At 39.5% G+C, this 23,446-nt stretch overlaps 1 protein-coding gene and 1 pseudogene across 1 annotated transcript in view; one reads left to right on the top strand and one right to left on the bottom strand.

Moving 5' to 3' along the window:
- CTDSPL2 (CTD small phosphatase like 2) overlaps positions 1-23,446 on the bottom strand; it is a 109,278-nt gene that overhangs the window by 56,573 nt on the left and 29,259 nt on the right. Inside the window, 1 exon segment of the mRNA XM_017861047.1 lies at positions 10,940-11,149. Within this exon segment, the coding sequence (XP_017716536.1) occupies positions 10,940-11,125 (186 nt within the window). The 5' untranslated portion in view covers positions 11,126-11,149.
- LOC108521284 (heterogeneous nuclear ribonucleoprotein M-like) overlaps positions 13,425-23,446 on the top strand; it is a 38,963-nt pseudogene continuing 28,941 nt past the window's right edge.

The raw sequence follows: 23,446 nt of genomic DNA, 5'->3' as shown, positions 1-23,446 counted from the left end.
AAAAAAAAAAAAAAAAAAAAAGCCAATGTAAATATATACGTACACAGGTTTTATAAAGGCTGGAAAAAGATATATCATGCAAATACTAAGTAAGAAAACTGTTTGGCTCTATCAATATTAAAATAAACTTCAAGGCCAGGCACAGTGGCTCACACCTGTAATCCCAGCACTTTGGGAGGCAGAGGCGGGCGGATCACAAGGTCAGAAGATCGAGACCATCCTGGCTAACATGGTGAAACCCTGTCTCTAATTAAAAAAAAAAAAAAAAAAAAAAAAAAAATTAGCCGGGCATGGTGGCGGGCGCCTGTAGTCCCAGCTACTCGGAAGGCTGAGGCAGGAGAATGGCATGAACCCGGGAGGCGGAGCTTGCAGTGAGCCGAGATCGCGCCACTGCACCTCCAGCCTGGGCGGCAAGCGAGACTCTGTCTCAAAAAAAATAAAAAATAAAAAATAAAATAAAATAAACTTCGAGACTAATATTACTAGAGAGAATGAGATATATCACAATGTTAACAAGTCATACAATTATAAATACATGAAGCTTCAACATACATGAAGCAAATACTGACAGATAAGTGAAGTAGACAAATGCATAAAAATAGGTGATTTTAACATCCTTCTCTTAATAACCAATAAAACAAGCACATTAAATAAATAAGACAACTATGCAGTTGCCATTCTTTTGTTTCTTTACTTCCTTAATAAACTTGCTTTCACTTTAAAAGATATAGAAAATTAGAATATTATCAACCAATTGGATCTAATTGATATTTATAGAATACTGCACTGAACAACTCCAAAATACACATATATTCCCAAATACATATAGAACATTCAACAACATAGACTACATGCTAGTAAGTACCAAAAATTACCAAAGAAATCAAATTATACAGAGTATATTAATATTCTTGAATCAAAATGAAGAATCCATGGGTCAAAACAAATCACAAGAAAAATAAAATAATAAAAAATAATGTATCAAAATGTATGGCATACAGAGAAAGGAGTACTTTAAAATTCATACCTTTAAATATCTGTATTAGAAAAAAAGAAAAGTGTAAAATTAATGTTCTAACCAAGGAACTAGAAAGCTACAGCCATAGGCAAAATTCAGCACACTAATTGTTTCACATGGACAAGAAAGTAAAAACCTTTTTTTTGTACTTATAAATAGTTGGAGGAAAATATATATAAAAAAAAATTTCATGGCACACGAAAACTATATGAAATTCAAATACAGTAGTTCTCCCTTAATGCTCATGTGATACCTTTCAAAACCCTCCAGTGGTTGCCTGAAACCACAGATAGTACCAAACACTATATATACTGTGTTTTCCTCCATATATACACACCTATGATAAACCCTGAATTATAAATTAGACACAGTAAGAGATTACCAATAAAACAGAACAATTATCAGCATCACTAGTCTTATACTCTGGGGCCATTATTAAGTAAAATAAGGATTAACTGAATACAAACAGCCTGGTATCTACACAGCTGATCTGATAAAAAAAGAAAGCTACTAAGTGACTAACAGGAGTACAGCATATACATACGGATACTTGGGCAAAGGGATGATTAATGTCCCAGTTGGGATGGAGCAGGAATGATGCAAGATTTTACCGTGCTACTCAGAAAGGTGTCTAATTTAAAACTTATTAATTATTTCTGAAATTTTCCATTTAATATTTTCAGACGCTGGTGACCACAGGTAACTAAAACTACGGAAAGCAAAGCCAAAGATAGAGGAAACTACCGTACCAGTGTACAAAGCCATGTTCATTCATTTATGTAGCTGTCTACAGTGGCAGTTGAATAGTAGCTGCAGCAGAGACAATATTGTCCACAAAGCCTAAAATATTTCTTACTTGAAATGTTTACAGAAAAATTTTACTCATATCTGATTTAAGCACTCATTTCTAGAAGCTACAAAAGTAAAAATCAGACTGAAAACAGAAAATATTGAAAATAGTGGAAATCAATTAAACAGAATCAACAGTTAATATTAAAAATCCCTTTGAACAAATAATGAAATTGATAAACCCAAGCAAGACTCATCAAAATAAAGATCAATAATAAATTATCTAGATCAGGAATGAAAAGAAGAGTACCATTACAAATCCTATAGACAGTATTAAATTAATAAGTACCGACAAAATATGATGTCAAATAAATCAACAACTTAAATTCCTTGAAAACATGTATGACTAAACAAACAAGAAAGAGAAAAGTTAAATAATCTGATCTATGTTAGTGAAACTAAATTACAGTAAAAGATATCCCACAAAGAAAATTCCAGTTACATTTTAGAAATCCCACTCCACAATTCACCAGTGAATTCTGCCAAATATTTAAGAATGAAATAATACCAATCAAACACAAGCTTTCAGAAAAGAGGAGGAACAGTCCTCAACTTGTTTTATGGCACCAGCTTAATCTTAATCCCAAAATTTAAAAACATTACAAATCAAGACAAAACTACAGAACAAGATCCTCCATGAATACAGACATAAAAATTATTTTTAAAAAAATCTCCAGTAAATCAATTCCAAGTTATGATTTTCCATTAAAAAAAAATTTATGTACTACTCTACATTAAAAGAATAAGAGGGGCCTGCCACAGTGGCTCACATCTGTTATCCCGGCACTTTGGAAGGCCAAGGTGAGTAGATCACTTGAAGTCAGGAGTTCAAGACCAGCCTGGTCAACATGGTAAAACCCCATCTCTATTAAAAACACAATTAGCCGGGCATGGTGTCACGTGCCTGTAACCCCAGTTACTTGGGAGGCCAAGGCAGGAGAACTGCTTGAACCCAGGAGGTGGAGGTCGTGGTGAGCTGAGATCACACCACTGTACTCCAGCCTGGGCAAGAGAATGAGACTCCACCTCAAATAAATAAATAAATAAATAAATAATAAATAAATAAATAAAAGAGAATCTGAAGCCAAAAAGCCTTTAACAAAACTCAACAACATAATAAAAACATTTCACAAATAGGAATAGAATAGAACTTTCACAAACTAATAAAAGATAACTAAGAAAAACATCTAGCTAACATCATACCTAATGGTAAAACAAATTCTCTTCCCCTAAGGACAAGGCAAGGGTGTTGGCTCTCACTGATTCTACTCAACATGGTACTACAGATCCTAACCAATGTAATAAGTGAAGAAAAAAATAAGTCCCAGTGATGAGAAAGGGTAAGCAAAACTCTTATTATCTGGCATATGACATAATTATTTACACATAAAACAAGACAGAACCCTAGTTCCTTTAGTGGAGAACAGTATTTAGAAACCAAGATCTGGGTGCTATGTGCACACAGTTCAGCAGACAGAGCAAGGAAACAGAATCATGTGCCACACAATGTTTTGGTTAACAGCAGACCACATATAGAACAGTGGTCTCATAAGATTATAATACTCTATTTTTACTGTACCTTTTCTATGTTTAGCTATGCTGAGAAACATAAAAACTAACCATTGTGTTATAACTGCCTATGATAATCAGTACAGTAACATGCTGTACAGGTTTGTAGCCTAGGAGCAAAAAGCTATACCACATAGCCTAGATAACTAGTAGGATATACCATCTAGATTCACGTAAGTACTATGATATTCACATGATGACAAAATTGACAATTAATGCATTTCAGATTGTCAAGTGACATGACTAAATATAAATATATGCTTGTGTGTGTGGTGGTGGAAAGAGAATGAATGAATATGAATGAATCTTAAACTGTCATTTCCTCCATAAATTCAACCAGTTAGTCTGAGGTGATTTTTTTTCATTCCGTAAGTGGAAATTACTTCAATTAATTAAGTAGTTAAAGAACACAACTAAAGAGACTTAATAAGGCCGGGCGTGGTGGCTCATGCCTATAATCCCATTTTGGGAGGCTGAGGCGTGTGAATCACTTGAGGTCGAGAGTTCAAGACCAGCCTGGCCAACATGGTGAAACCCAATCTCTACTAAAAATAGAAAAAATTAGCCAGGCATGGTGGCACATGCCTGTAATCCCAGTTACTCGGGAAGCTGAGGCAGGAGAATCGTTTAAAACCAGGAAATGGAGGTCACAGTGAGCCAAGATCACACCACTGCACTCCAGCCTGGCTGACAGAGCAAGACTCCGTCAAAAAAAAAAAAAAAAAAAGAAAGGAGGAAAATTCCCAAATAAAACTACAAAGTTTGGCAAATCAGAGTTAAAGAGTTTGAACAAATGTCTTCATCTAATCATGTTTTTCAAACTAAGAAATGCAGCCCACTGATGTATTATCAAATCAATTTAAATTACTACAATCACCTTCAGAAGAAGAAACAAAACAGAAAAGAAAATCAGAATACATCACATAAATTAAGGGTGATTTTGTTTCACATGTGTTAGCCATGTTTCTTTTGTAGACCACAGTTAAAAGGTCTAAAACAGGTATTTCATTAAAACTGCATTCATATGGAAATTTATGATCCTTAACTATAACAGCATTTAGTTAAGAATAGTGGAAAAGGTCATTTTGTTATGGGGAAAACGCTGGAAATACTGTATTTGGAAAAATATAGAGATTCATGGTAGAAAACAAATATATTTCAGTTGTGAGGCCTTCAATTACGTATTAGAAATCTCATTGTGCTAAAAAGCAGAAAGGCTGCACATGAACAATTCCTGAATAATCTTGCCAGTAATTTCATACATCTGAAGTCTTCGAATCACAAATCTGTATTTGAAAGAGACCAAAGATTTCGTTCACACTGAATTGTGTCACCCCAAAATTTTATGTTGAAGCCCTAACCCGAATACTTCAGATTGTAACCATATCTGAAGATAGGGCCTTTAAAAAGGTAATTAAAAGGGTTTTCTTGGCCAGGTGTGGTAGCTCACGCCTGTAATCCCAGCACTTTGGGAGGCTGAGGCGGGCAGATCACTTAAGGTCAGGAGTTCAAGACCAGCCTGGGCAACATGGTGAAACCCCATCTCTACTGAAAATACAAAACGTACCCGGATGTGGTGGCACACGCCTGTAATTCCAGCTATCCAGGAGGCTGAGGCACGAGAAATCGCTTGAATTCACGAGACAGAGGTTGCAATGAGCTGATGGTGCCACTGCATTCCAGCCTGGGTGACAGAGCGAGACTCTGTCTTACATATACACACAAAAAAAGAAGGAGGATTTCTTCAGGTGGCCCCTAAAGAAGTATGACCAGTGTCCATAAAGATACAGACACAGACCATACACAGACCAAAGACTGACTGTGTGAGGGGCAGCCATCTATAAGTCAAGAACAGAGATCTAAGAAGGAAGCACGTTGGCCAACATCTTGTTCTTGGACTTCCAGACAGTGCCCAGCCACTTTGACAGAGAATAATAAAGGCGAAAGAATACAGATTATCAGTTAAATACATCTGGTTTAAATCCTAGCAGTGTCACTTATTGGAGGTGCAGTAGTATATAGTGGTTAGGAGTGTAGGTAAACTAGGCTCCAGCATTGCAGCTGAAAACTAAGCAACTTTGCACAAGTTATTATTTAACCTCCTTGTGCCTCAGTTTCCTCGTTTGTAATATAAAAGTAACAGCTATCTCATACAGTTTGTAAGGCTTAAATTATTACACTTTATTATTTATTTATTTATTTATTTATTTATTTTTTGAGACGGAGTCTCGCTTTGTTGCCCAGGCTGGAGTGCAGTGGCGCAATCTTGGCTCACTGCTAACTCCACCTCCTGGGTTCACGCCATTCTCCTGCCTCAGCCTCCCAAGTAGCTGGGACTACAGGTGCCCGTCACCACGCCCAACTAATTTTTTGTATTTTTAGTAAAGACGGGGTTTCACCGTGTTAGCCAGGATGGTCTCAATCCCCTGACGGTGTGATCCGCCCGCCTCGGCCTCCCAAAGTGCCAGGATTACAGGCATGAGCCACCGCGCCCGGCCAAATTATTACACTTTAAACACTGAGGACAGTGCTTGGCAAATAGTAACTGCTCAATAACTATAAGTAAGAGTTGTTGCAGGCATAATGGCACATGCCTGTAGTCCCAGCTACTTGGGAAGCTGAGACAGGAGAATCGCTTGAACCCAGGAGGTGGAGGTTGCAGTGAGCCGAGATCACGCCATTGCATTCCAGCCTGGGCAAGTTAAGAGTGAAACTGCGTCTCAAAAAAAAAAAAAAAAAAGCAAAAGCTGTCGTATTGGTCTTCAATGTTATTTTTTAACCTGGGTAGGTTATTATTATAATTATTGTTACTATTGACAGTTCAAGTTACCTAAATTCACTAAGTCTCAGTTGTTCTCATCTATAAAACATCAAAAGATGGTTGATATTCAATAGGTTTTAGCTGTGAACTCCTACCCAAATTTTGAAAAAGACAATGACGCTGTATTTAAGATACATACATAAGCAAGCATTGTCTAGATGCCCAACACAATTTTAGAATACGTGATGACGACATTATAGATAAGAAAGCAACAATAATTAAAAGCCATATAAGCTCATTAAGACTAATATGTGACAAATTAACCTTATTATTTCTCCTAACACAGGATTAGTTGTCTGGGAAAAGACAACTGTGGTTTCACTCTGATTTCAGTAAAGCGTTCAAATATTAATTTCAATAATAATCTTATAGAATACGATTTTTTTTTTTTTTTGAGACAGAGTCTCGCTCTGTCACCCAGGCTGGAGTGCGGTAGTGCGATCTCCACTCACTGCAAGCTCCGCCTCCCAGGTTCACGCCATTCTCCTGCCTCAGCCTCCTGTGTAGCTGGGACTACAGGCACCCGCCACCATGCCCGGCTAATTTTGTATTTTAGTAGAGACAGGGTTTCACCGTGTTAAGTCAGGATGGTCTCAATCTCCTGACCTTGTGATCCGCCCATCTCAGCCTCCCAAAGTGCTGGGATTACAGGCGTGAGCCACCGCGCCCAGCCTAGAATACGATTTTTTAAATCTGAGTTCAGTTACAGCACAATAAAGTGAATTTGTAGCTGTATGAAAACCTTACCCAAAACGTAATTAATAAATAAGACAGCCCAGTACAGTGGCTCACGTCTGTAATTCCAGCACTTTGGGAGGCCGAGGTGGGGAGTTCACTTGTGGTCAGGAGTTCAAGACCTGCCTGGCCAACATGGCAAAACCTCGTCTCTACTAAAAATATAAAAATCAGCCAGGTATGGTGGCAGGCGTCTGTAGTCCCAGCTACTCAGGAGGCTGAGGCAGAAAAATCACTCGAACCCGAGAGGTGGAGGTTGCAGTGAGCCGACATTGTGCCACTGCATATCTTAATGTAACATCTTTGAGTAATGAGGCATTAATGAAAGATCTTAGACTTAGTTAAAACAAAAAAAAAACTTGGACAAAATTTCTATAGAAAATCCTCCTGAGTGGCTGGGTACAATGGCTCACGCCTGTAATCCCAGTACTTTGGCAGGTTGAAGCAGGCGATCACTTGAGGCCAGGAGTTCAAGACCAGCCTGGGCAACATGGTGAAACCCCATCTCTACAAAAATACAAAAATTAGCTGGGCATGGTGGCATGCACTACTTGGGAGGCTGAGAAAAGAGGATTGCTTGAACCTGAAAGGCAGAGGTTGCAGTGAGCTGAGATCATGCTACTGCACTCCAACTTGGGCAAGGCTGGAGACCTTTTATTTTATTTTTTAATTTTTTTGAGACTCCGTCTCAAAAAAAAGTCCTGAGTGTTCTAGTTCAAGGGTTCCCAGCCCCTGGGCCATGGAATGGTACCAATCCATGGCCTGTTAGGAATGAGGCCACAGAGAAGGAGGTGAGCAGTGAGCCAGCAGGCACTACTGCCTAAGCCCTATCTCCTGTCAGATCAGCAGCAGCAAATTCTCATAGGAGCACAAACTCTAGTGTGAATTGTGCATATGACTGATCTACACTGTGTGTTCCTTATGAGAATCTAATGCCTGATGATCTGATGTGGATTAATTTCATCCCAAAACCATTAACCAAACCCCACCCCAGCTGACATGGTCCCTGGAAAAACTGTCTTCCCTGAAACCAGCTGCTGGTGCCAAAATGACTGGAGACTGCTGTTCTAGTTGACATGAGCCAAAATTTGCTGACCAACAGAGATTAAGCTACTAAAGAAGGAAACAAAGTATAATTTAACATAAAACCACATTAACAGAAACAATCCAGCCAGGCGTAGTGACTCACACTTTGAGAGGTCCAGGCGGGCAAACAGCTTGAGACCAGGAGTTTGTGACCAGCCTGGACATGGTGAAGCCTTGCCTCTACTAAAAAATACAAGGAATTAGCCAGACATAGTGGCAAAAGCCTGTAGTTCCAGCTACTTGGGACGCTGAAATGGGAGCACCACCTGAGCCGGGAAGTCAAGGCTGCAGTGACCTGTGACTGCACAACTGCACTCTAGCCTGGGCAATGGGAGTGAAAGAAACAATTCACTGTCAAAAAAAGAAGTATGCTGATCCTTGAACAAGCTGGGTTTGAATTGTATTGTTCCATTAATACACAAATTTTCTGCCACCTCTGCAACAGAAAGACCAACCCCTCCTCTTCCTCAGCCCAGAAGATAATGAGGATGAAGATCTTTATAATGATCTACTTCCACTTAAATAGTAAACACATTTTCTCTTCCTTATGATTTTCTTAATAACATTTTCTTTTTTTCTAGCTTACTTTATTGTAAGAATACAGTATAAAGCCAGGTGAGATGGCTCACACCTGTAATACCAACACTTTGGCAGGCCAAGGTGGGATGACTGCTCTGAGGTCAAGAGTTCAAGACCAGCCTGGGCAAGATAAATGTGACCTAGTCTCTTAAAAAAAAAAAAAAAAAAAAAGGAGGGAGAGAAATTTTAAAAATAGCTGGGCGTGGTGGTACATGCCTATAGTCCTAGCTACTCAGGAAGCTGAGATGGGAGGATCAACTGAGCTCAGGAGTTCAAGGCTGCAGTGAGCTATGATAGTATTACTGCACTCCAGCCTGGAAATAGAGTAAGAACCTATCTAAAAAAATAGAATACAGTATAGAATACACATAACATACAAAATATGTGTTGAATGATTGTTTATGTTATTGGTAAAGTTCTGGTCAACAGGAGGTTATTAGTGTTAAGTTTTTGGAGAGTCAAAAGTTATATGTGGATTTCAACCACATGGGAGGGTCAGCATCCCTAAAATCCACATTGTTGAAGGGTCAACTATAAATATGAAAATATGAATAGAATTCTGAAGACACAACAAACACCTATCTTCACTTCTGGTTTTTATCTTTCATGAATAACAGATAAAGGTGACCAAGATGATGATAAATATCATATAATGTCATATAAGGAAAACTAGAAATAGCTGCCCTGTATTGACTGAAGGTTTGTACTTGCACATGTAAGAGAACACAGTATCTGTTTTCAAGTGGAAAAAATACAAAAAAGTAACATGAGAAAGCAAAAACATAAGGAGGCACTTTATGACAACTAGAGCTGCTCAGAAGAATGAAGTAATAATATGTAGCAAGGTTCCCATCAACAGAGGCTGATGACAACCCATTAGGAATTCATAGAGATGGAAATTTGGGTTTCTGGAAGCTACTTCATCTTTGTTATATGATAATACTAGAATATTTTCTCAGTTTACATAAATTCAGAAAGTTTTTAAAATTTCTAATTACTTAAAATTAACAAAGAAATCATAGTACTAGAATCAAACAAAAACAAAAAATAAAACCACCAAAACAAAATTAAAACCCTATGCAAACCAAGAATACTTCCAAATCTTGCCTAGTGACTCACAGTAATTAGGCTTTGTTAATTCTATTACAACAAAATCTATTCCTATGAACAAGTCAACTAGTAATTTATTTTTCTGCTTAAGTAAGTAATAAACTTCCATTATAATGAAAAATTTACCATGTAAATAATTATTCTAAGAAAGAACACAAAAATAGTAAAGTCATAAAAAAAACTACACACAATAATACTATACATTGATAGAGTGCATTAAAATTGATCAAACTGAGGCCAGGCGCAGTAGCTCATGCCTGTAATCCCAGCACTTTGGGAGGCTGAGGCGGATGAATTACAAGGTCAGGAGATCGAGACCATCCTGGCCAACATGGTGAAACCCCATCTCTACTAAAAATACAAAAACTAGCTGGTGTGGTGGCACGTGCCTGTTGTCCCAGCTTTTCGGGAGGCTGAGGCAGGAGAATCACTTGAACCCAGGAGGTGGAGGCTGCAGTGAGTGGAGATCGCACCACTGCACTCCAGCCTGGAGACAGAGCAAGACTCTGTCTCAAAATAAATAAATAAATAAATACAAAATAAAATAAAGTTGATCAAACTGCTTTTCTACCTGTTGTACCATCTAATCTGAAAACAACTCTGAGACAGACAAAGCAGTTGGTATCAGTGCCATTTTACTATCTTCCTGAGGCTCAGGGGGGCAAATGACTTTCTCTTTAGGTCAATCAAGTTGGTCCAGAATATGAATCTGGAGTACAAAACTCCTGGTCAGTGTCCATTTTCTCTCTTTTAGTAATGTTCTTTTCTCTTTTAATGAAGCAATACATCTTCATCATACAAATGTTAGAACTCGAACAGAAGATGAGAGACATCACCTCCCTAGACAGTGAATATTAACAAGAAACTTCAACTTTTCTTTGAAAGAAAATGAAAGTAAAAGAAACAACTCGAGTAAAAGAACAAGGAAAAATTTATTTTGCTACTCACAATACTATGTTGAAAAAGCAGAAGGCTAAGTGGATTAGTTCAGTGGAACAAATAATGTTCTTCTTAAATTGCCATTAAATATTCTGCACATAAAACTCTTAGAAGTAAAATTAACACCAAAACGTAGATTTTGGTGCACTATCAGATTTCCCCTCTATGCATGCTTAGAGAAAATATCATATTTTCACTTTTAATGATATGAAAGTATATGGTAAAATCATTACCTTAGGTGTGCTTCCTTTAATAAATTTTTTAATTGAAGACAACAAGCCGGTTTCATTCTTTGATGGTTTTTCTCCTCCTGAAGGCAGGCTATCATCAACCTCTGAATATTTCCTCTTTGCTCTGGCAGTGCGTTGTGTTTGGATTTGATTTGACTGCTGAGAAGCTTTCCGAGTTCTCAGCCTCATCTTTTATGGGTGCCACATGTAAAACTGTTAAGATAAAATAATAAATGTAATAAAAACATTAAAAGTTAATAAATTCAATCTTCTCTACCCAAATGTGACCAGCTTATATAATAAAAATACCTTGGCTAAAAAAACAAAAGTCCTAGACTCTAGGAGATTGCAGTAAGAAACTAACATTTTAAGTAAAAGGCATTATGCTTTATACTTTATTTATATTATCCCGAGTAACCTTCCCAACAACCTCTGAAATACTATAACATATCCTATGATCTAAAGTAAGGGTAACACCAAAAAGTGTGCATGCTCTTTACATAATACTATACTGCCTGCCAACGTTACTATTTGTTTAATCATTGATTCGACAAATATTTATTGCATACTTAGTCACATTCAAGGCACTGGGCCAGGTAAGCATTGAGTAAATAGTAAACAAGATAAGGAAGGGTTTTGCTTTTCTGGAACTCACCAGGTAGTGGAAAAGTAATGTCAGCCAATGAATGAATGAATTCCATGAGCACAATTCTAATAATTGACAATCACATAAGTGTAACAACAGAATTTGGATCATTTTGAGAGAGTCCTATCTTACCACATTTAATGATACTTTTAAAATGATTCACATCAGAAAGAAAACATAAGGCTATTTATTCAAACTCTCTCATTTTATAGGTAAGACAATTAATTGCTGGCAAAATTGTTCCAACACTTAGAATTAAAGACATAAATGAATTAGCATCTGTGAAACAGAATACAAAGAATACTAAACGAAGAATTAAGAGATATGAATATTAATCCTACTCCAATCATGGCTAATCTGTAGTCACTTAGTTATGTTTTATCAAATGTACAAAAAATATATTTACCTTACCATCCTGAGGCTCAAAATGAAAAAAGGATTAGGAAAGGCTATAACGTGCAAAGGACAATAAAGCTATTCACCACAGTGAACACATTCACAGAACACACTAACTCCAATTAAGCACTCTAAAATCTAAAGGTACAGAAATTCCTGGCAGAGATTAGAGTCTCAGAAATTGTTTTTATTAACTCAACAAAACAATCATAGAAAAAAAAAGAAACTTTTTTAAAATTAGAAACTACAGGCTGGGCACAGTGGCTCACACCTATAACCCCAGCACTTTGGGAGGCCAAGGCAGGTGGCTCACCCGAGGTCAGGAGTTCGAGACTAGCCTGGACAGCATGGAGAAACCCTGTCTCTATTAAAAATACAAAAATTAGGTGGGCGTGGTGGCGGGCGCCCGTAATCCCAGCTACTCCAAAGGCTGAGGGAGGAGAACTGCTTGAACACGGAAGGCAGAGGTTGCAGTGAGGAGAGATCGCGCCATAGCACTCCAGCCTAGGCGACAAGAGCAAAACTCCATCTTAAAATAAAAAAAAAAAAAGAAAGATTGTGGGTGTGTGTGTGTGTGGGTGTGTGTGTGAGAGATCTACCTCAAATGTTTGTGTCCCCACCCCGCCCCGCCAAAATTCATGTTGATACCTAATCCCTAATGTGATGGTGTTTTGGAGGTGAGGCCGTTGTGAGGTGATTAGGTCATGAGGGCAGAGCCCGAATGAACTAAATTAGTTCCCCTATAAAAGAGGCCCCAGAGAGATCCCTAGCCCCTTCCACTATGACATTACAGTAAGAAGACAGTGATCTATGAGGAAGCAGGCCTTTACCAGACATCAAATCTGCCTGCACCTTGATCTTCGACATCTCAGTGTCTGTAACTGAGAGAAATAAATTTGTTGTTTATAACCCACCCACCAAGTTTACGGTATTTTTGTTATAGCAGCCCAAACTGACCTAAGACACTCCCAAACTCAAAGGATTCACCAGAGGAGTCCCAAAATATCTTTCCCAATAACTATTTTTTTCTAAAACCAAATGGTGCTGGGTTTTAAACTGCAATACCCAAATGAAATAAGTAATGCTTTTTTCCCTCTGAATTCTTTTGTTATTCAAAACAGAACTCTCCAGAAAAGGAAAATTACTGTAGCAATTTTAAAACTGATACATGGGAAAATTTTTTAAAGTTGTTTTAATCAATTTCTGTAAATTTTGTATGGGAGTCTTTAAAAAAATGTCTAAGGGTGAACCTAACTTAAACCCACAATCATTAAATGGAAATCATAAAGATTATGATACAACATATTGAGGAAAGTAGATATTAAAAGACTAAAGACATAAAAAGTAACTCAGTCTTAAGAGGTTCAGTTCATTAAAATTTAAACACTTACTGTAATGTCAGAGTAGGAAAAAAAGGAAGAAAATGATAATCTCTCTGCCTACAAAATGCAAAAAAAATATAGCAGGTAAGTATATTTACCTAACTGTTGTACACATAAAATGCTAGATCATTCTGTATGGAGACAGTGAAGAGGGTTCTGGGAAAGCTTAGGATAAAGATCCTTTGAACTCAAAAATAACAAACTGGTATTCACTAGAAAGAAAGATGAGTATTTGAAAAATAAAGCTGAAGTATGGAGTTTTTGCCCATTCCATAAGTAGGCTGTAAAAGATGTACTTAATAAGTCTGAAAGGGCTAAAACAGTCAAGCCCTTATCAATTTGTGAAACTGACCACTCAAAAAACAGATAAAGAAAACACATAAATAATTTCAATTGTACACAGAATGCTAAGAAAGATCTATATGCTGAGCCATAAAACAAGATTCCATGAATTTCAAGAATGCATACAAAGTATGCATTTAACCACAATTATAAATCAAATTATAAATCAATTTAAAAAATCTTTAAAAGTACTAAGTACTTGGAAATTTGAAAATACATAAATAATGAATCAAAAATAAATCACAACGGATACACAAAATATTCTGAACTGAAAATATAAACAAGATATAACATAATAACACATTACAATTTCTGATGTAATAAGCAGCACTTAGAAATTATAAACATAGGCCGGGCGCGGTGGCTCAAGCCTGTAATCCCAGCACTTTGGGAGGCCGAGACGGGCGGATCACGAGGTCAGGAGATCGAACCCTCCTGGTTAACACGGGGAAACCCCGTCTTACTAAAAAAAAAAAAAAAAAAAACCACAAAAAACTAGCCGGGCGACGTGGCGGGTGCCTGTAGTCCCAGCTACTCGGGAGGCTGAGGCAGGAGAATGGCGGGAACCCGGGAGGCGGAGCTTGCAGCGAGCTGAGATCCAGCCACTGCACTCCAGCCCGGGCGACAGAGCAAGACTCCGTCTCAAAAAAAACAAAAAGAAAAAAAGAAAAAAAAAGAAATTATAAACATAGGCTGGGCGGTGGCTCATGCCTGTAATCCAAGCACTTTGGGAGGCCGAGGCGGGTGGATCACGAGGTCAGGAGATCGAGACTATTTTGGCCAACATGGTGAAACCCCATCTCTACTAAAAATACAAAAAAATTAGCTGGGCGTGGTGGTGTGTGCCTGTAGTCCAAGCTACTTGGGAGGGTGAGGCAGGAGAATCGCTTGAACCTGGGAGGTGGAGGTTGCAGAGATGGAGCCACTGCCCTCCAGCCTGGGCGACAGAGCGAGACTCCATCTCAGAAAGAAAAAAAAAGAAATTATAAATATGTATACACATAATAGAACTCCAAAATATGAGGAAAAACTGTCACAAATGAAATGAAAAAAAGTTGAAGAACTTCAATAACTCACTTTCAGTAGCAGAGAGAATTAGACAAAAGATCAACATGAAAAAAGAAGACCTGAAAAACTCTCTAGATCTAACATTATATACAACACTCTAACAGCAGAATACTCTCCTCAACTTACACATGGAACATTCTTCAGAATAGTAAATATGTTAGGCCATAAAGCAAACCTTAAGACATTTAAAAGGAATGAAATCATATGAGTACAGGCATACTTTGTTTAAATACACTTCACAGACACCGCATTTTTTATGAACTGAAGGTTTGTAGCCACCCTGCATACAAGTCTTGGCATGGGCTCACTTCATGTCTCAGCGTCACATTTTGGTAATTTTTGCAACAATTCAAACTCTTTCATTATTTTATCTGTTACAGTGATCTATGATGAGTGATCTTTGGTGTTACTTTTGTAATTGTTTTGGGGTGACACAAACTGCACCCATATAAGATGGTGAACTTAATAAATAAATGTTGAGTACATGTATAGTGACTGCTTCACTGACCATTCATTCCCCAACTCTCTCCCTCTCCTTAGACCTCCCTATTCTGAGACACGACAATTTTAAAATTAGGCCAATTATGCCCTACAATGTCTCTAAGTATTCAAGTGAAAGGAAGAGTCAAACATCTATCACTTTAAATCAAAAGCAAGAAATAATTCAGCTTAGTGAGGAAGGCATGAGTTGAGACAGGCCAAAAGCTAAGCCTCTTGTGCCAGTTGGCCAAGTTATAATGCAAACGAAAAGTTATTGAAGGAAATTAAAAGTGCCACCAGGCGCAGTGGCTCACATTTGTAATCCCAGCACTTTGGGAGGCCAAGGTGGGCGGATCACCTGAGGTCAGGAGTTTGAGACCAGCCTGGTCAACAAGGTGAAACCCCATCTCTACTAGATGTGGAGAAAGTTTTAGTAGTCTGGCTATAAGATCAAACCAGACACAGCATTCACTTAAACCAAAGCTAATCCAGAGGTGAAGAAGTTGCTCAAGAAAAATTTGAAGTTAGCATTGTTCGGTTCATGAGGTTTAAGGAAAGAAGCTGTCTCCATAATACAGATGTGCAAAGTGAGGTGAAGCAGCAGGTGCTGATATAAAACTGGAGGCAAGTTATCCAGAAGATCTAACTATGTCCACTGATGAAGGTGGCTATACTAAAACAACAGATTTTCTAAGTAGACGAAACAGCTTTCTGTTGGAAATAGATGCCATCTAGAACTTTCACAGCTATGAGAAGTCAGTGCCTGGCTTCAAAAGCAGGCTGGGCACAGTAGCTCATGCCTGTAATCCCAGGATTTTGGGAGGCCAAGGCAGATGGATGGCTTGAGCCCAGGAGTTCAAGACCAGCCTGGGCAACATGGTGAAACCCCATCTCTATAAAAAATACAAAAATTAGCTGGCCATGGTGGCACATGCCTGTAGTCCCAGCTACCTGGGAGGCTGAGGTGGAAGGATCACTGGAGCCCGGGAGGTTGAGGCTACAGTAAGCCAATTATCGTGCCACGGCACTCCAGCCTGGGCAACGGTGAGAGTCTGTCTCAAAAAAAAAAAAAAAAAATCCACATGATCATCTCAATTAATGCAGAAAAGCATTTGATCAAATCCAGTACCCTTTCATATTAAAATAATCAACAAATGAAAACAAACAGGAACCTTCTCAACATAATAAAAGGTATTTATGAAAACCCACAGGACCTATCATACACAGTAAAAGGCTGAATGCTGTCCCTCTAATATCAGGAACAAGACAAAGATGGCCCCTTTCACCACTGCTTTTTAACATTTTACTGGAAGTTCTAAGCAGGCAGTTAGGCAAGAAAATAAAAGAAATCCATATTAAAAAGAAAAAAAGGTGAAACTTATCTCTTTGCAACTGACATGGTCTTGTTTAAAGAATAATCATAAAGAAAAAAACTGGACAAACTGGACTTCATAAAAATTAAAAACCTGGCTGGGCGCGGTGGCTCAAGCCTGTAATCCCAGCACTTTGGGAGGCCGAGACGAACGGATCACAACGTCAGGAGATCGAGACCATCCTGGCTAAGACGGTGAAACCCCGTCTCTACTAAAAAATACAAAAAACTAGCCGGGCGAGGTGGCAGGCGCCTGTAGTCCCAGCTACTAGGGAGGCTGAGGCAGGAGAATGGCGTGAACCCGGGAGGCGAAGCTTGCAGTGAGCTGAGATCCGGCCACTGCACTCCAGCCTGGGCGACAGAGCGAGACTCCGTATCAAAAAAAAAAAAAAAAAAATTAAAAACCTGTTGTTTACCAAAAGACATCATTAGGAAAATAAGAAGGCGAGCAGCAAACCGGTAGAATATTCACAAAATGCATATATCACAAAGACCTTGTATGTAAAATATATAAAGTCCCACAACACAATAAGAACAAGCCAACAGAAAAAACGGGCAAAGATATAAGAAATTATTTCATAAAAATTGGATGACCGGTGATAGCATAGAAAATGATACTCAATATTATTCATAAGAATTTTAAGTTAAAACCCCAAAGGTATGCCAATTCGTACCTCCTAAAATCGCAAAAATTAAAAAGAATGACAAATTTAAACAGTAACAATGATGGAGAATAAAGAGAAGTCTTATATGCTGCTGTTACAGATGTATGTTTTTTGATACAATAGGGTAATTTCTAATAATTATACACCAAACTCTGACTCAGTGATTTCACTTCTAAATTTTTATCCAAGAGAAATGTAAACACGTTCACAATGTGTTTTTACAAAAACGTTCCTGACAGCGTTATTCACACAATAAGGCTGTTTCCAGTTCCAAACTGGAAACAACAAAAATGCCCCAAAAGAGAAAGATGAATACTGTGGTGTTTTCATGTAAGTGAATATTAATCAGTATCAGAAATGAACAAGTACTCCTATCATAAACAAACATGAAATAATCCCACAGACATGGTAAACAATGGCAGACACAAAATAATACATATTTAATGACAGCATTAAAAAAACTTTATCAGGGACAAAAATAATCTATACAGAAAACAAGCAAAACAGATTTTGCCCTGGAGAAAGGAAACATCTTCTAATGTTATAGGAGTATCTTTTTGTCAGAATTTTACAGAATATAATTTTTAATGGTCATGTAATATTTCAATATAAATGTTTCAATATTTCAATATAAATGTCTCATAATTTATTTGATCACTGACTAGCTGGAAAATAAACTGTTTCATAATTACTAACATCAACTCAAATGAAATAAACACATAAATTTCAGTCTACATTTCTGATTCTTTCCTTAAGACAGTTTCTTAGAAGTGAATTTACTAGTTTAAAAGTTTTACAGCTGAGGTCTGTGTTTGAGGTGTTTGGGCTCATCATGGGTCTAATCATTAGCTGACCACTAGGCTATGCAAATATATAGGGAGGTATGCTTTAGTAAGCCAGGCTTAAAATAAAAGCAAAATATTTAAAACAAAAAATAATATTAGTAGAGACATCAGTGGTTGCATACTGCAGGGAGATTAAATTCCATAATTTTTTTCTGCCTATGGAAGTTACTACTAAACAACCTTTGAGGGGAGAAAAACCATGAATCCAGAGTGGCTACAATATTATCTAAAACGGCCAGTTTTCAACAAAAAATTATAAGACATGATAGAAATAGTAAAGTATGACCCAAACTCAGGGAAAAACTGCAGTGAAAACATATTAGTCATGTGCCAGGCATACAACAATCCAGTGAGAGATATATGTAATTATTTACATAAAACAAAATTCACTCTTGATCCCTTAAGAGTTGGAAAATTCTTATTTTGGTGTACATATTGACCCTTTTCTCTGATTATAAAATATACATCATTTAAAAACTTTAGGCTGGGCATGATGACTCACACCTGTAATCCCAGGGCTTTGGGAGGCTGAGGCAGGAGGATTGCTTGAGCTCAGGAATTGTAGACCAGCTTGGGCAACACAGGGAGACACCCCAGTCTCTACAAAAAATAAAAACAAAAAAATTATATGGGCATGGTGGTGCACACCTGTAGTCCCAGCGACTTGGAAGGCTGAGGTGAGAAGATCATTTGAGCCTCAGAAGCTAAGGCTGTAGTGAGCCATGGCACACCATTGCACTCCAGCCCGGGCAACAGAATGAGACCCTGTCTCCAAAACAAGAAACAAAAAGACAGTAAAACACGAAATAAAATATCCCATAATTCCTTAACCCAGAGATGACTGATAATGTGGGTATACTGGTCTGTTTTAATATGTATAAATATTTTAATCAATATTTATAATTATACTACATGTATTATCTGTTTTTTCCCCCTTTTACCAATATTTTACCAATGTTGTTTTAAAACTTTGAGAATATGGCCGGGCGCAGTGGCTCAAGCCTGTAATCCCAGCACTTTGGGAGGCCGAGACGGACGGATCACGAGGTCAGGAGATCGAGACCATCCTGGCTAACACGGTGAAACCCCGTCTCTACTAAAATACAAAACTAGCCGGGCGAGGTGGCAAGCGCCTGTAGTCCCAGCTACTCGGGAGGCTGAGGCAGGAGAATGGCGTAAACCCGGGAGGCGGAGCTTGCAGTGAGCTGAGATCCGGCCACTGCACTCCAGCCCGGGCGACAGAGCGAGACTCCACCTCAAAAAAAAGAAAAAAAAAAAAATTTGAGAATATTGGCCAGAGGCAGTGGCTCACGCCTGTAATCCCAGTACTTTGGGAGGCGAAGGCAGGCAGATCATCTCAGGTCAGGAGTTCGAGACCAGCCTCGCCAACATGGTGAAACGTCCTGTCTCTACTAAAAATACAAAAATTAGCCGGGTGTGGTGGCAGGCACCTGTAATCCCAGCTACTTGGGAGGCTGAGGTAGGAGAATCACTTGAACCTCGGAGGCAGAGGTTGCAGTGAGCCAAGGTTGCACCACTATACTCCAATCTGGGTGACAGAGTGAGACTCAGTCTCAAAAAGAAAAAAAAACCAACAACAACAAAAAAACAAAACACAGAGTAAGAATATAATTTTTAATGGTCATGTAATATTTCAATATACAGATAACGTTTCATTATTTGACACTGACTTGTTGGAAAATAAACTGTTTCAAAATTACTAACATCACCTCAAATGAAATAACCACACAAATTTCAGTCTACATTTCTGATTCTTTCCTTAAGACAGTTTCTTAGAAGTGAATTTACAAGTTCAAAGATTGTTAAAATTTGGTGGTATCTCTAGAAATACTAACAAACTGCTTTCCGAAAAGTGGTTTGAACTAGCAGTGTACAAAGAGTGTCTATAGGACTAAATCTTCCAAATCAAAATTTTTAATATTTAAAATGTTTGCTAATTTTAAGTGGAAAAAAAAAGTAAAACTATGTAATTTAAATTATATTTATAGGTTACCTCCAATTCCCTCTTTTTTCTAAAAATCTGAAACACGAAAATTGAAAATGTTCTTTTTTTTTGAGACGGACTCTCGCTCTGTCACCCAGGCTGGAGTGCAGTAGCCGGATCTCAGCTCACTGCAAGCTCCGCCTCCCGGGTTTACGCCATTCTCCTGCCTCAGTCTCCCGAGTAGCTGGGACTACAGGCGCCCGCCATCTCGCCTGGCTAGTTTTTTTATTTTTCACTAGAGACGGGGTTTCACCGTGTTAGTCAGGATAGTCTCGATCTCCTGACCTCGTGATCCGTCCGTCTCGGCCTCCCAAAGTGCTGGGATTACAGGCTTGAGCCACCGTGCCCGGCCGAAAAATGTTCTTAATTCAACCACTCGAACTACAGCAAAAACACCTCAGGTAGCATTCCCGAGGAAAAGTAACGTAGAATCTAACGGAATACTTAAGGAGACATAAGGATCATTATTTTTATAATGCAGATGTAAAAAAATAATAATATATATATTTTTTTTTTGAGACAGTCTCGCTCTGTCACCCAGGCAAGAATGCAGCAACAATAATCTCAGTTCACTGCAACCTCCACCTCCTGGGTTTAAGCAATTCTCCGGCCTCATCCTCCCAAGTAGCTGGGATTACAGGCATATACCACCACGCCTGGCAAATTTTTGTATTTTTAGTAGAGACAGGCTTTTGCCGTGTTGGCCAAACCTCAAAGTGATTCATCCTTCTCAGCCTCCCAAAGTGCTGGGATTACAGGCTAGTGCCACCATGCCTGGCTACTTTTTGTACTTTTAGTAGAAACGGTGTTTCGCCTTAAATGAGTTCTAACCAAAAAACTTTCTTATACTGAACTGAGGCCAGGCATGGTGGCTCACACCTCTAATCACAACACTTTGGGAAGCCAAGGTGGGAGGACTGCCTGAGCTCAGGAGTTTGAGACCAGCCTGGCCAACATGGTGAAACCCTGTCTCTACTAACAATACAAAAAAATTAGCCAGACATGGTGGTACCTATCTCTAATCCCAGCTACCTGGGAGGCTGAGGCACGAGAATCACTTGAACCCTGGAGGCAGGGGGGCAAAGGTTGCAATGAGCCGAGATCATGCCACCGCACTACAGCCTGGGCAATGGGCACTGAAGGAAAGTCAGGGGATGTGCTGTTATTGAATTCAAGATGGAAGAAAACATAAAAACAGCTATTCAAGTCCTAGACAAGCGTAGTCTGAGTGGAAGACCACTGAAAGTGAAAGAAGATCCTGATGGTGAACATGCCAGGAGAGCAATGCAAAACGTGATGGCTACCACTGGTGGAACATGTATGAGACCAAGTGGCCCAGAAATGATTAATATCTCACCTAGTATCTTAAATAATTTTAACATCCCAAATGAGATTATCCATGTATATGTATTACAGGCAGAAAGAGTTGGAAGCACAATATTTGTAGCAAATCAGGATTATAAAGCTGGCTGGGAGAAACTGAAGGAAATATTTTAGTATGGCTGATGTGGTGTTCTGAGCACATTCTTGAGGATAAAGATGAAAAAAATCATGGAATGGGCACTGCTACTTTTGAACAGTCCACTGAAGCTGTGCAAGCTATATCTACATTCAATGCCCAACTGCTATGTGATAGACCAACACAGGTAAGATGGATGAGACCGCCTTACCAAAGGATTTTTTTTTTCCCTCCTGAGCATCTGCAGCTTCTCTATGGCCTTGGTGGTACTGGAACAGCGTTAGGACCAGGAGGGCACACTATCAATGCCAATCACCTGAATAAAGGCATTGGAATGGGAAACATATGGCCTGCAGAAATCAGAATGGAGGGCATGGATTTGGAAAAAATGGTAGAAATGGAGGAGGGAACCCGTTGGTGGTGGTATGGAAAATGTGGGTCAATTTGGATCTGGGATGAACATGAGTAGAATAAACGAAATCTTAGTAATACACTGAGGAGAGGGAAGATCACTACAAAGCAGAGGGGAAGTGGAGGTGGAGGCAGCGTCCCCAAAATCGAGAGGATGAGCCCCAAGCACTGACCACATTGGTGGTGCCGGCATGGAATGCATGAGTCCAGGCCTGGGCCACGATGTGGATCCTGCGGGTTCCAAGATGCAGCGCATGGGTCTGGTCAGGGACCCCATGGGCTTCGTGGAGCACAAAGGCTCCCGCATGGAGTGCATGGGCCTGCTGGGCCTTGACTAAATGGCCTCTAGCATCCGGCACATGGGTGAGATCACGGAGCGCAGTGGCTCTGGCCTGAAACACGTGGGTGCCAGCATGGGCTTCAGCCTCAAGCGCACAGCTGCTCGCTGACCATGTGGACCAAACCATTGAGCACATGGGCTCTGGTGTGGAGTGCATGGTTCCTGCAGGCATGGAGGCTGGCCTGGAGCATATGGGCCCCATGATGGATCACTTGGCCACTGGACTGGAGCACACAGGTGCCAACAACCTGGAATATCTGGATGGACCTGGGATGGACGGGTGCCAACAGCCTGGAGAGGATGGGCATTAACAGCCTTGAGTGCATAGGTCCCACCATGGGCCAGACACTGGGTGCTGAGACTGGGTGTATGGGCCTAGCCATGGGTGGTGGTGGCCATGTCAGCTTTGACTGCGCCCACTTAAAACTCTGGAGGAAACCTGGCAGGGTCCTTTGGTGAGGCTGGAGGCTATGCTCCTGGGGGTGGCCAGGAAAGCCTACCAGGTATTTGTGAGAAATCTCCCATTGGATTTTACATGATCAAACCGACAAATATGGCCACGTGCAATAAGTCAACATCAAGATGAAGAATGGGAAGTCCAAGGGGTGTGGTTTGGTTAAGTTTGAGTCGCCAGAGGTGGCTGAGAGCCTGTCGGATGATGAATGGCATGAAGCTGAGTGGCCAAGAGACTGATGGCAAATCTATAGAAATATGCCTTTTTAAAAACATCAATATTTTGTATTTTTTTCTTGTTAACTATTTTAACTTACTGGCTGGATATATAAAGATGTTTTGGCCGGGTGCGGGGGCTCAAGCCTGTAATCCCAGCACTTTGGGAGGCCGAGACGGGCGGATCACAAGGTCAGGAGATCGAGACCATCCTGGCTAACACAGTGAAACCCCGTCTCTACTAAAAAAAATACAAAAAACTAGCCGGGCGAGGTGGCGGGCGCCTGTAGTCCCAGCTACTCGGGAGGCTGAGATAGGAGAATGGCGTAAACCTGGGAGGCCGAGCTTGCCGTGAGCTGAGATCCGGCCACTGTGCTCCAGCCTGGGCGACAGAGCGAGACTCCGTCTCAAAAAAAAAAAAAAAAAAAAA

This window comes from Rhinopithecus bieti, unplaced genomic scaffold (genome assembly GCF_001698545.2).
Source record: "Rhinopithecus bieti isolate Rb0 unplaced genomic scaffold, ASM169854v2 scaffold_55715, whole genome shotgun sequence".
NCBI lineage: Eukaryota > Metazoa > Chordata > Mammalia > Primates > Cercopithecidae > Rhinopithecus > Rhinopithecus bieti.
The sequence above is the reverse complement of the archived record's forward strand: the minus strand, read 5'-3'. Positions and strand labels throughout refer to the sequence as shown.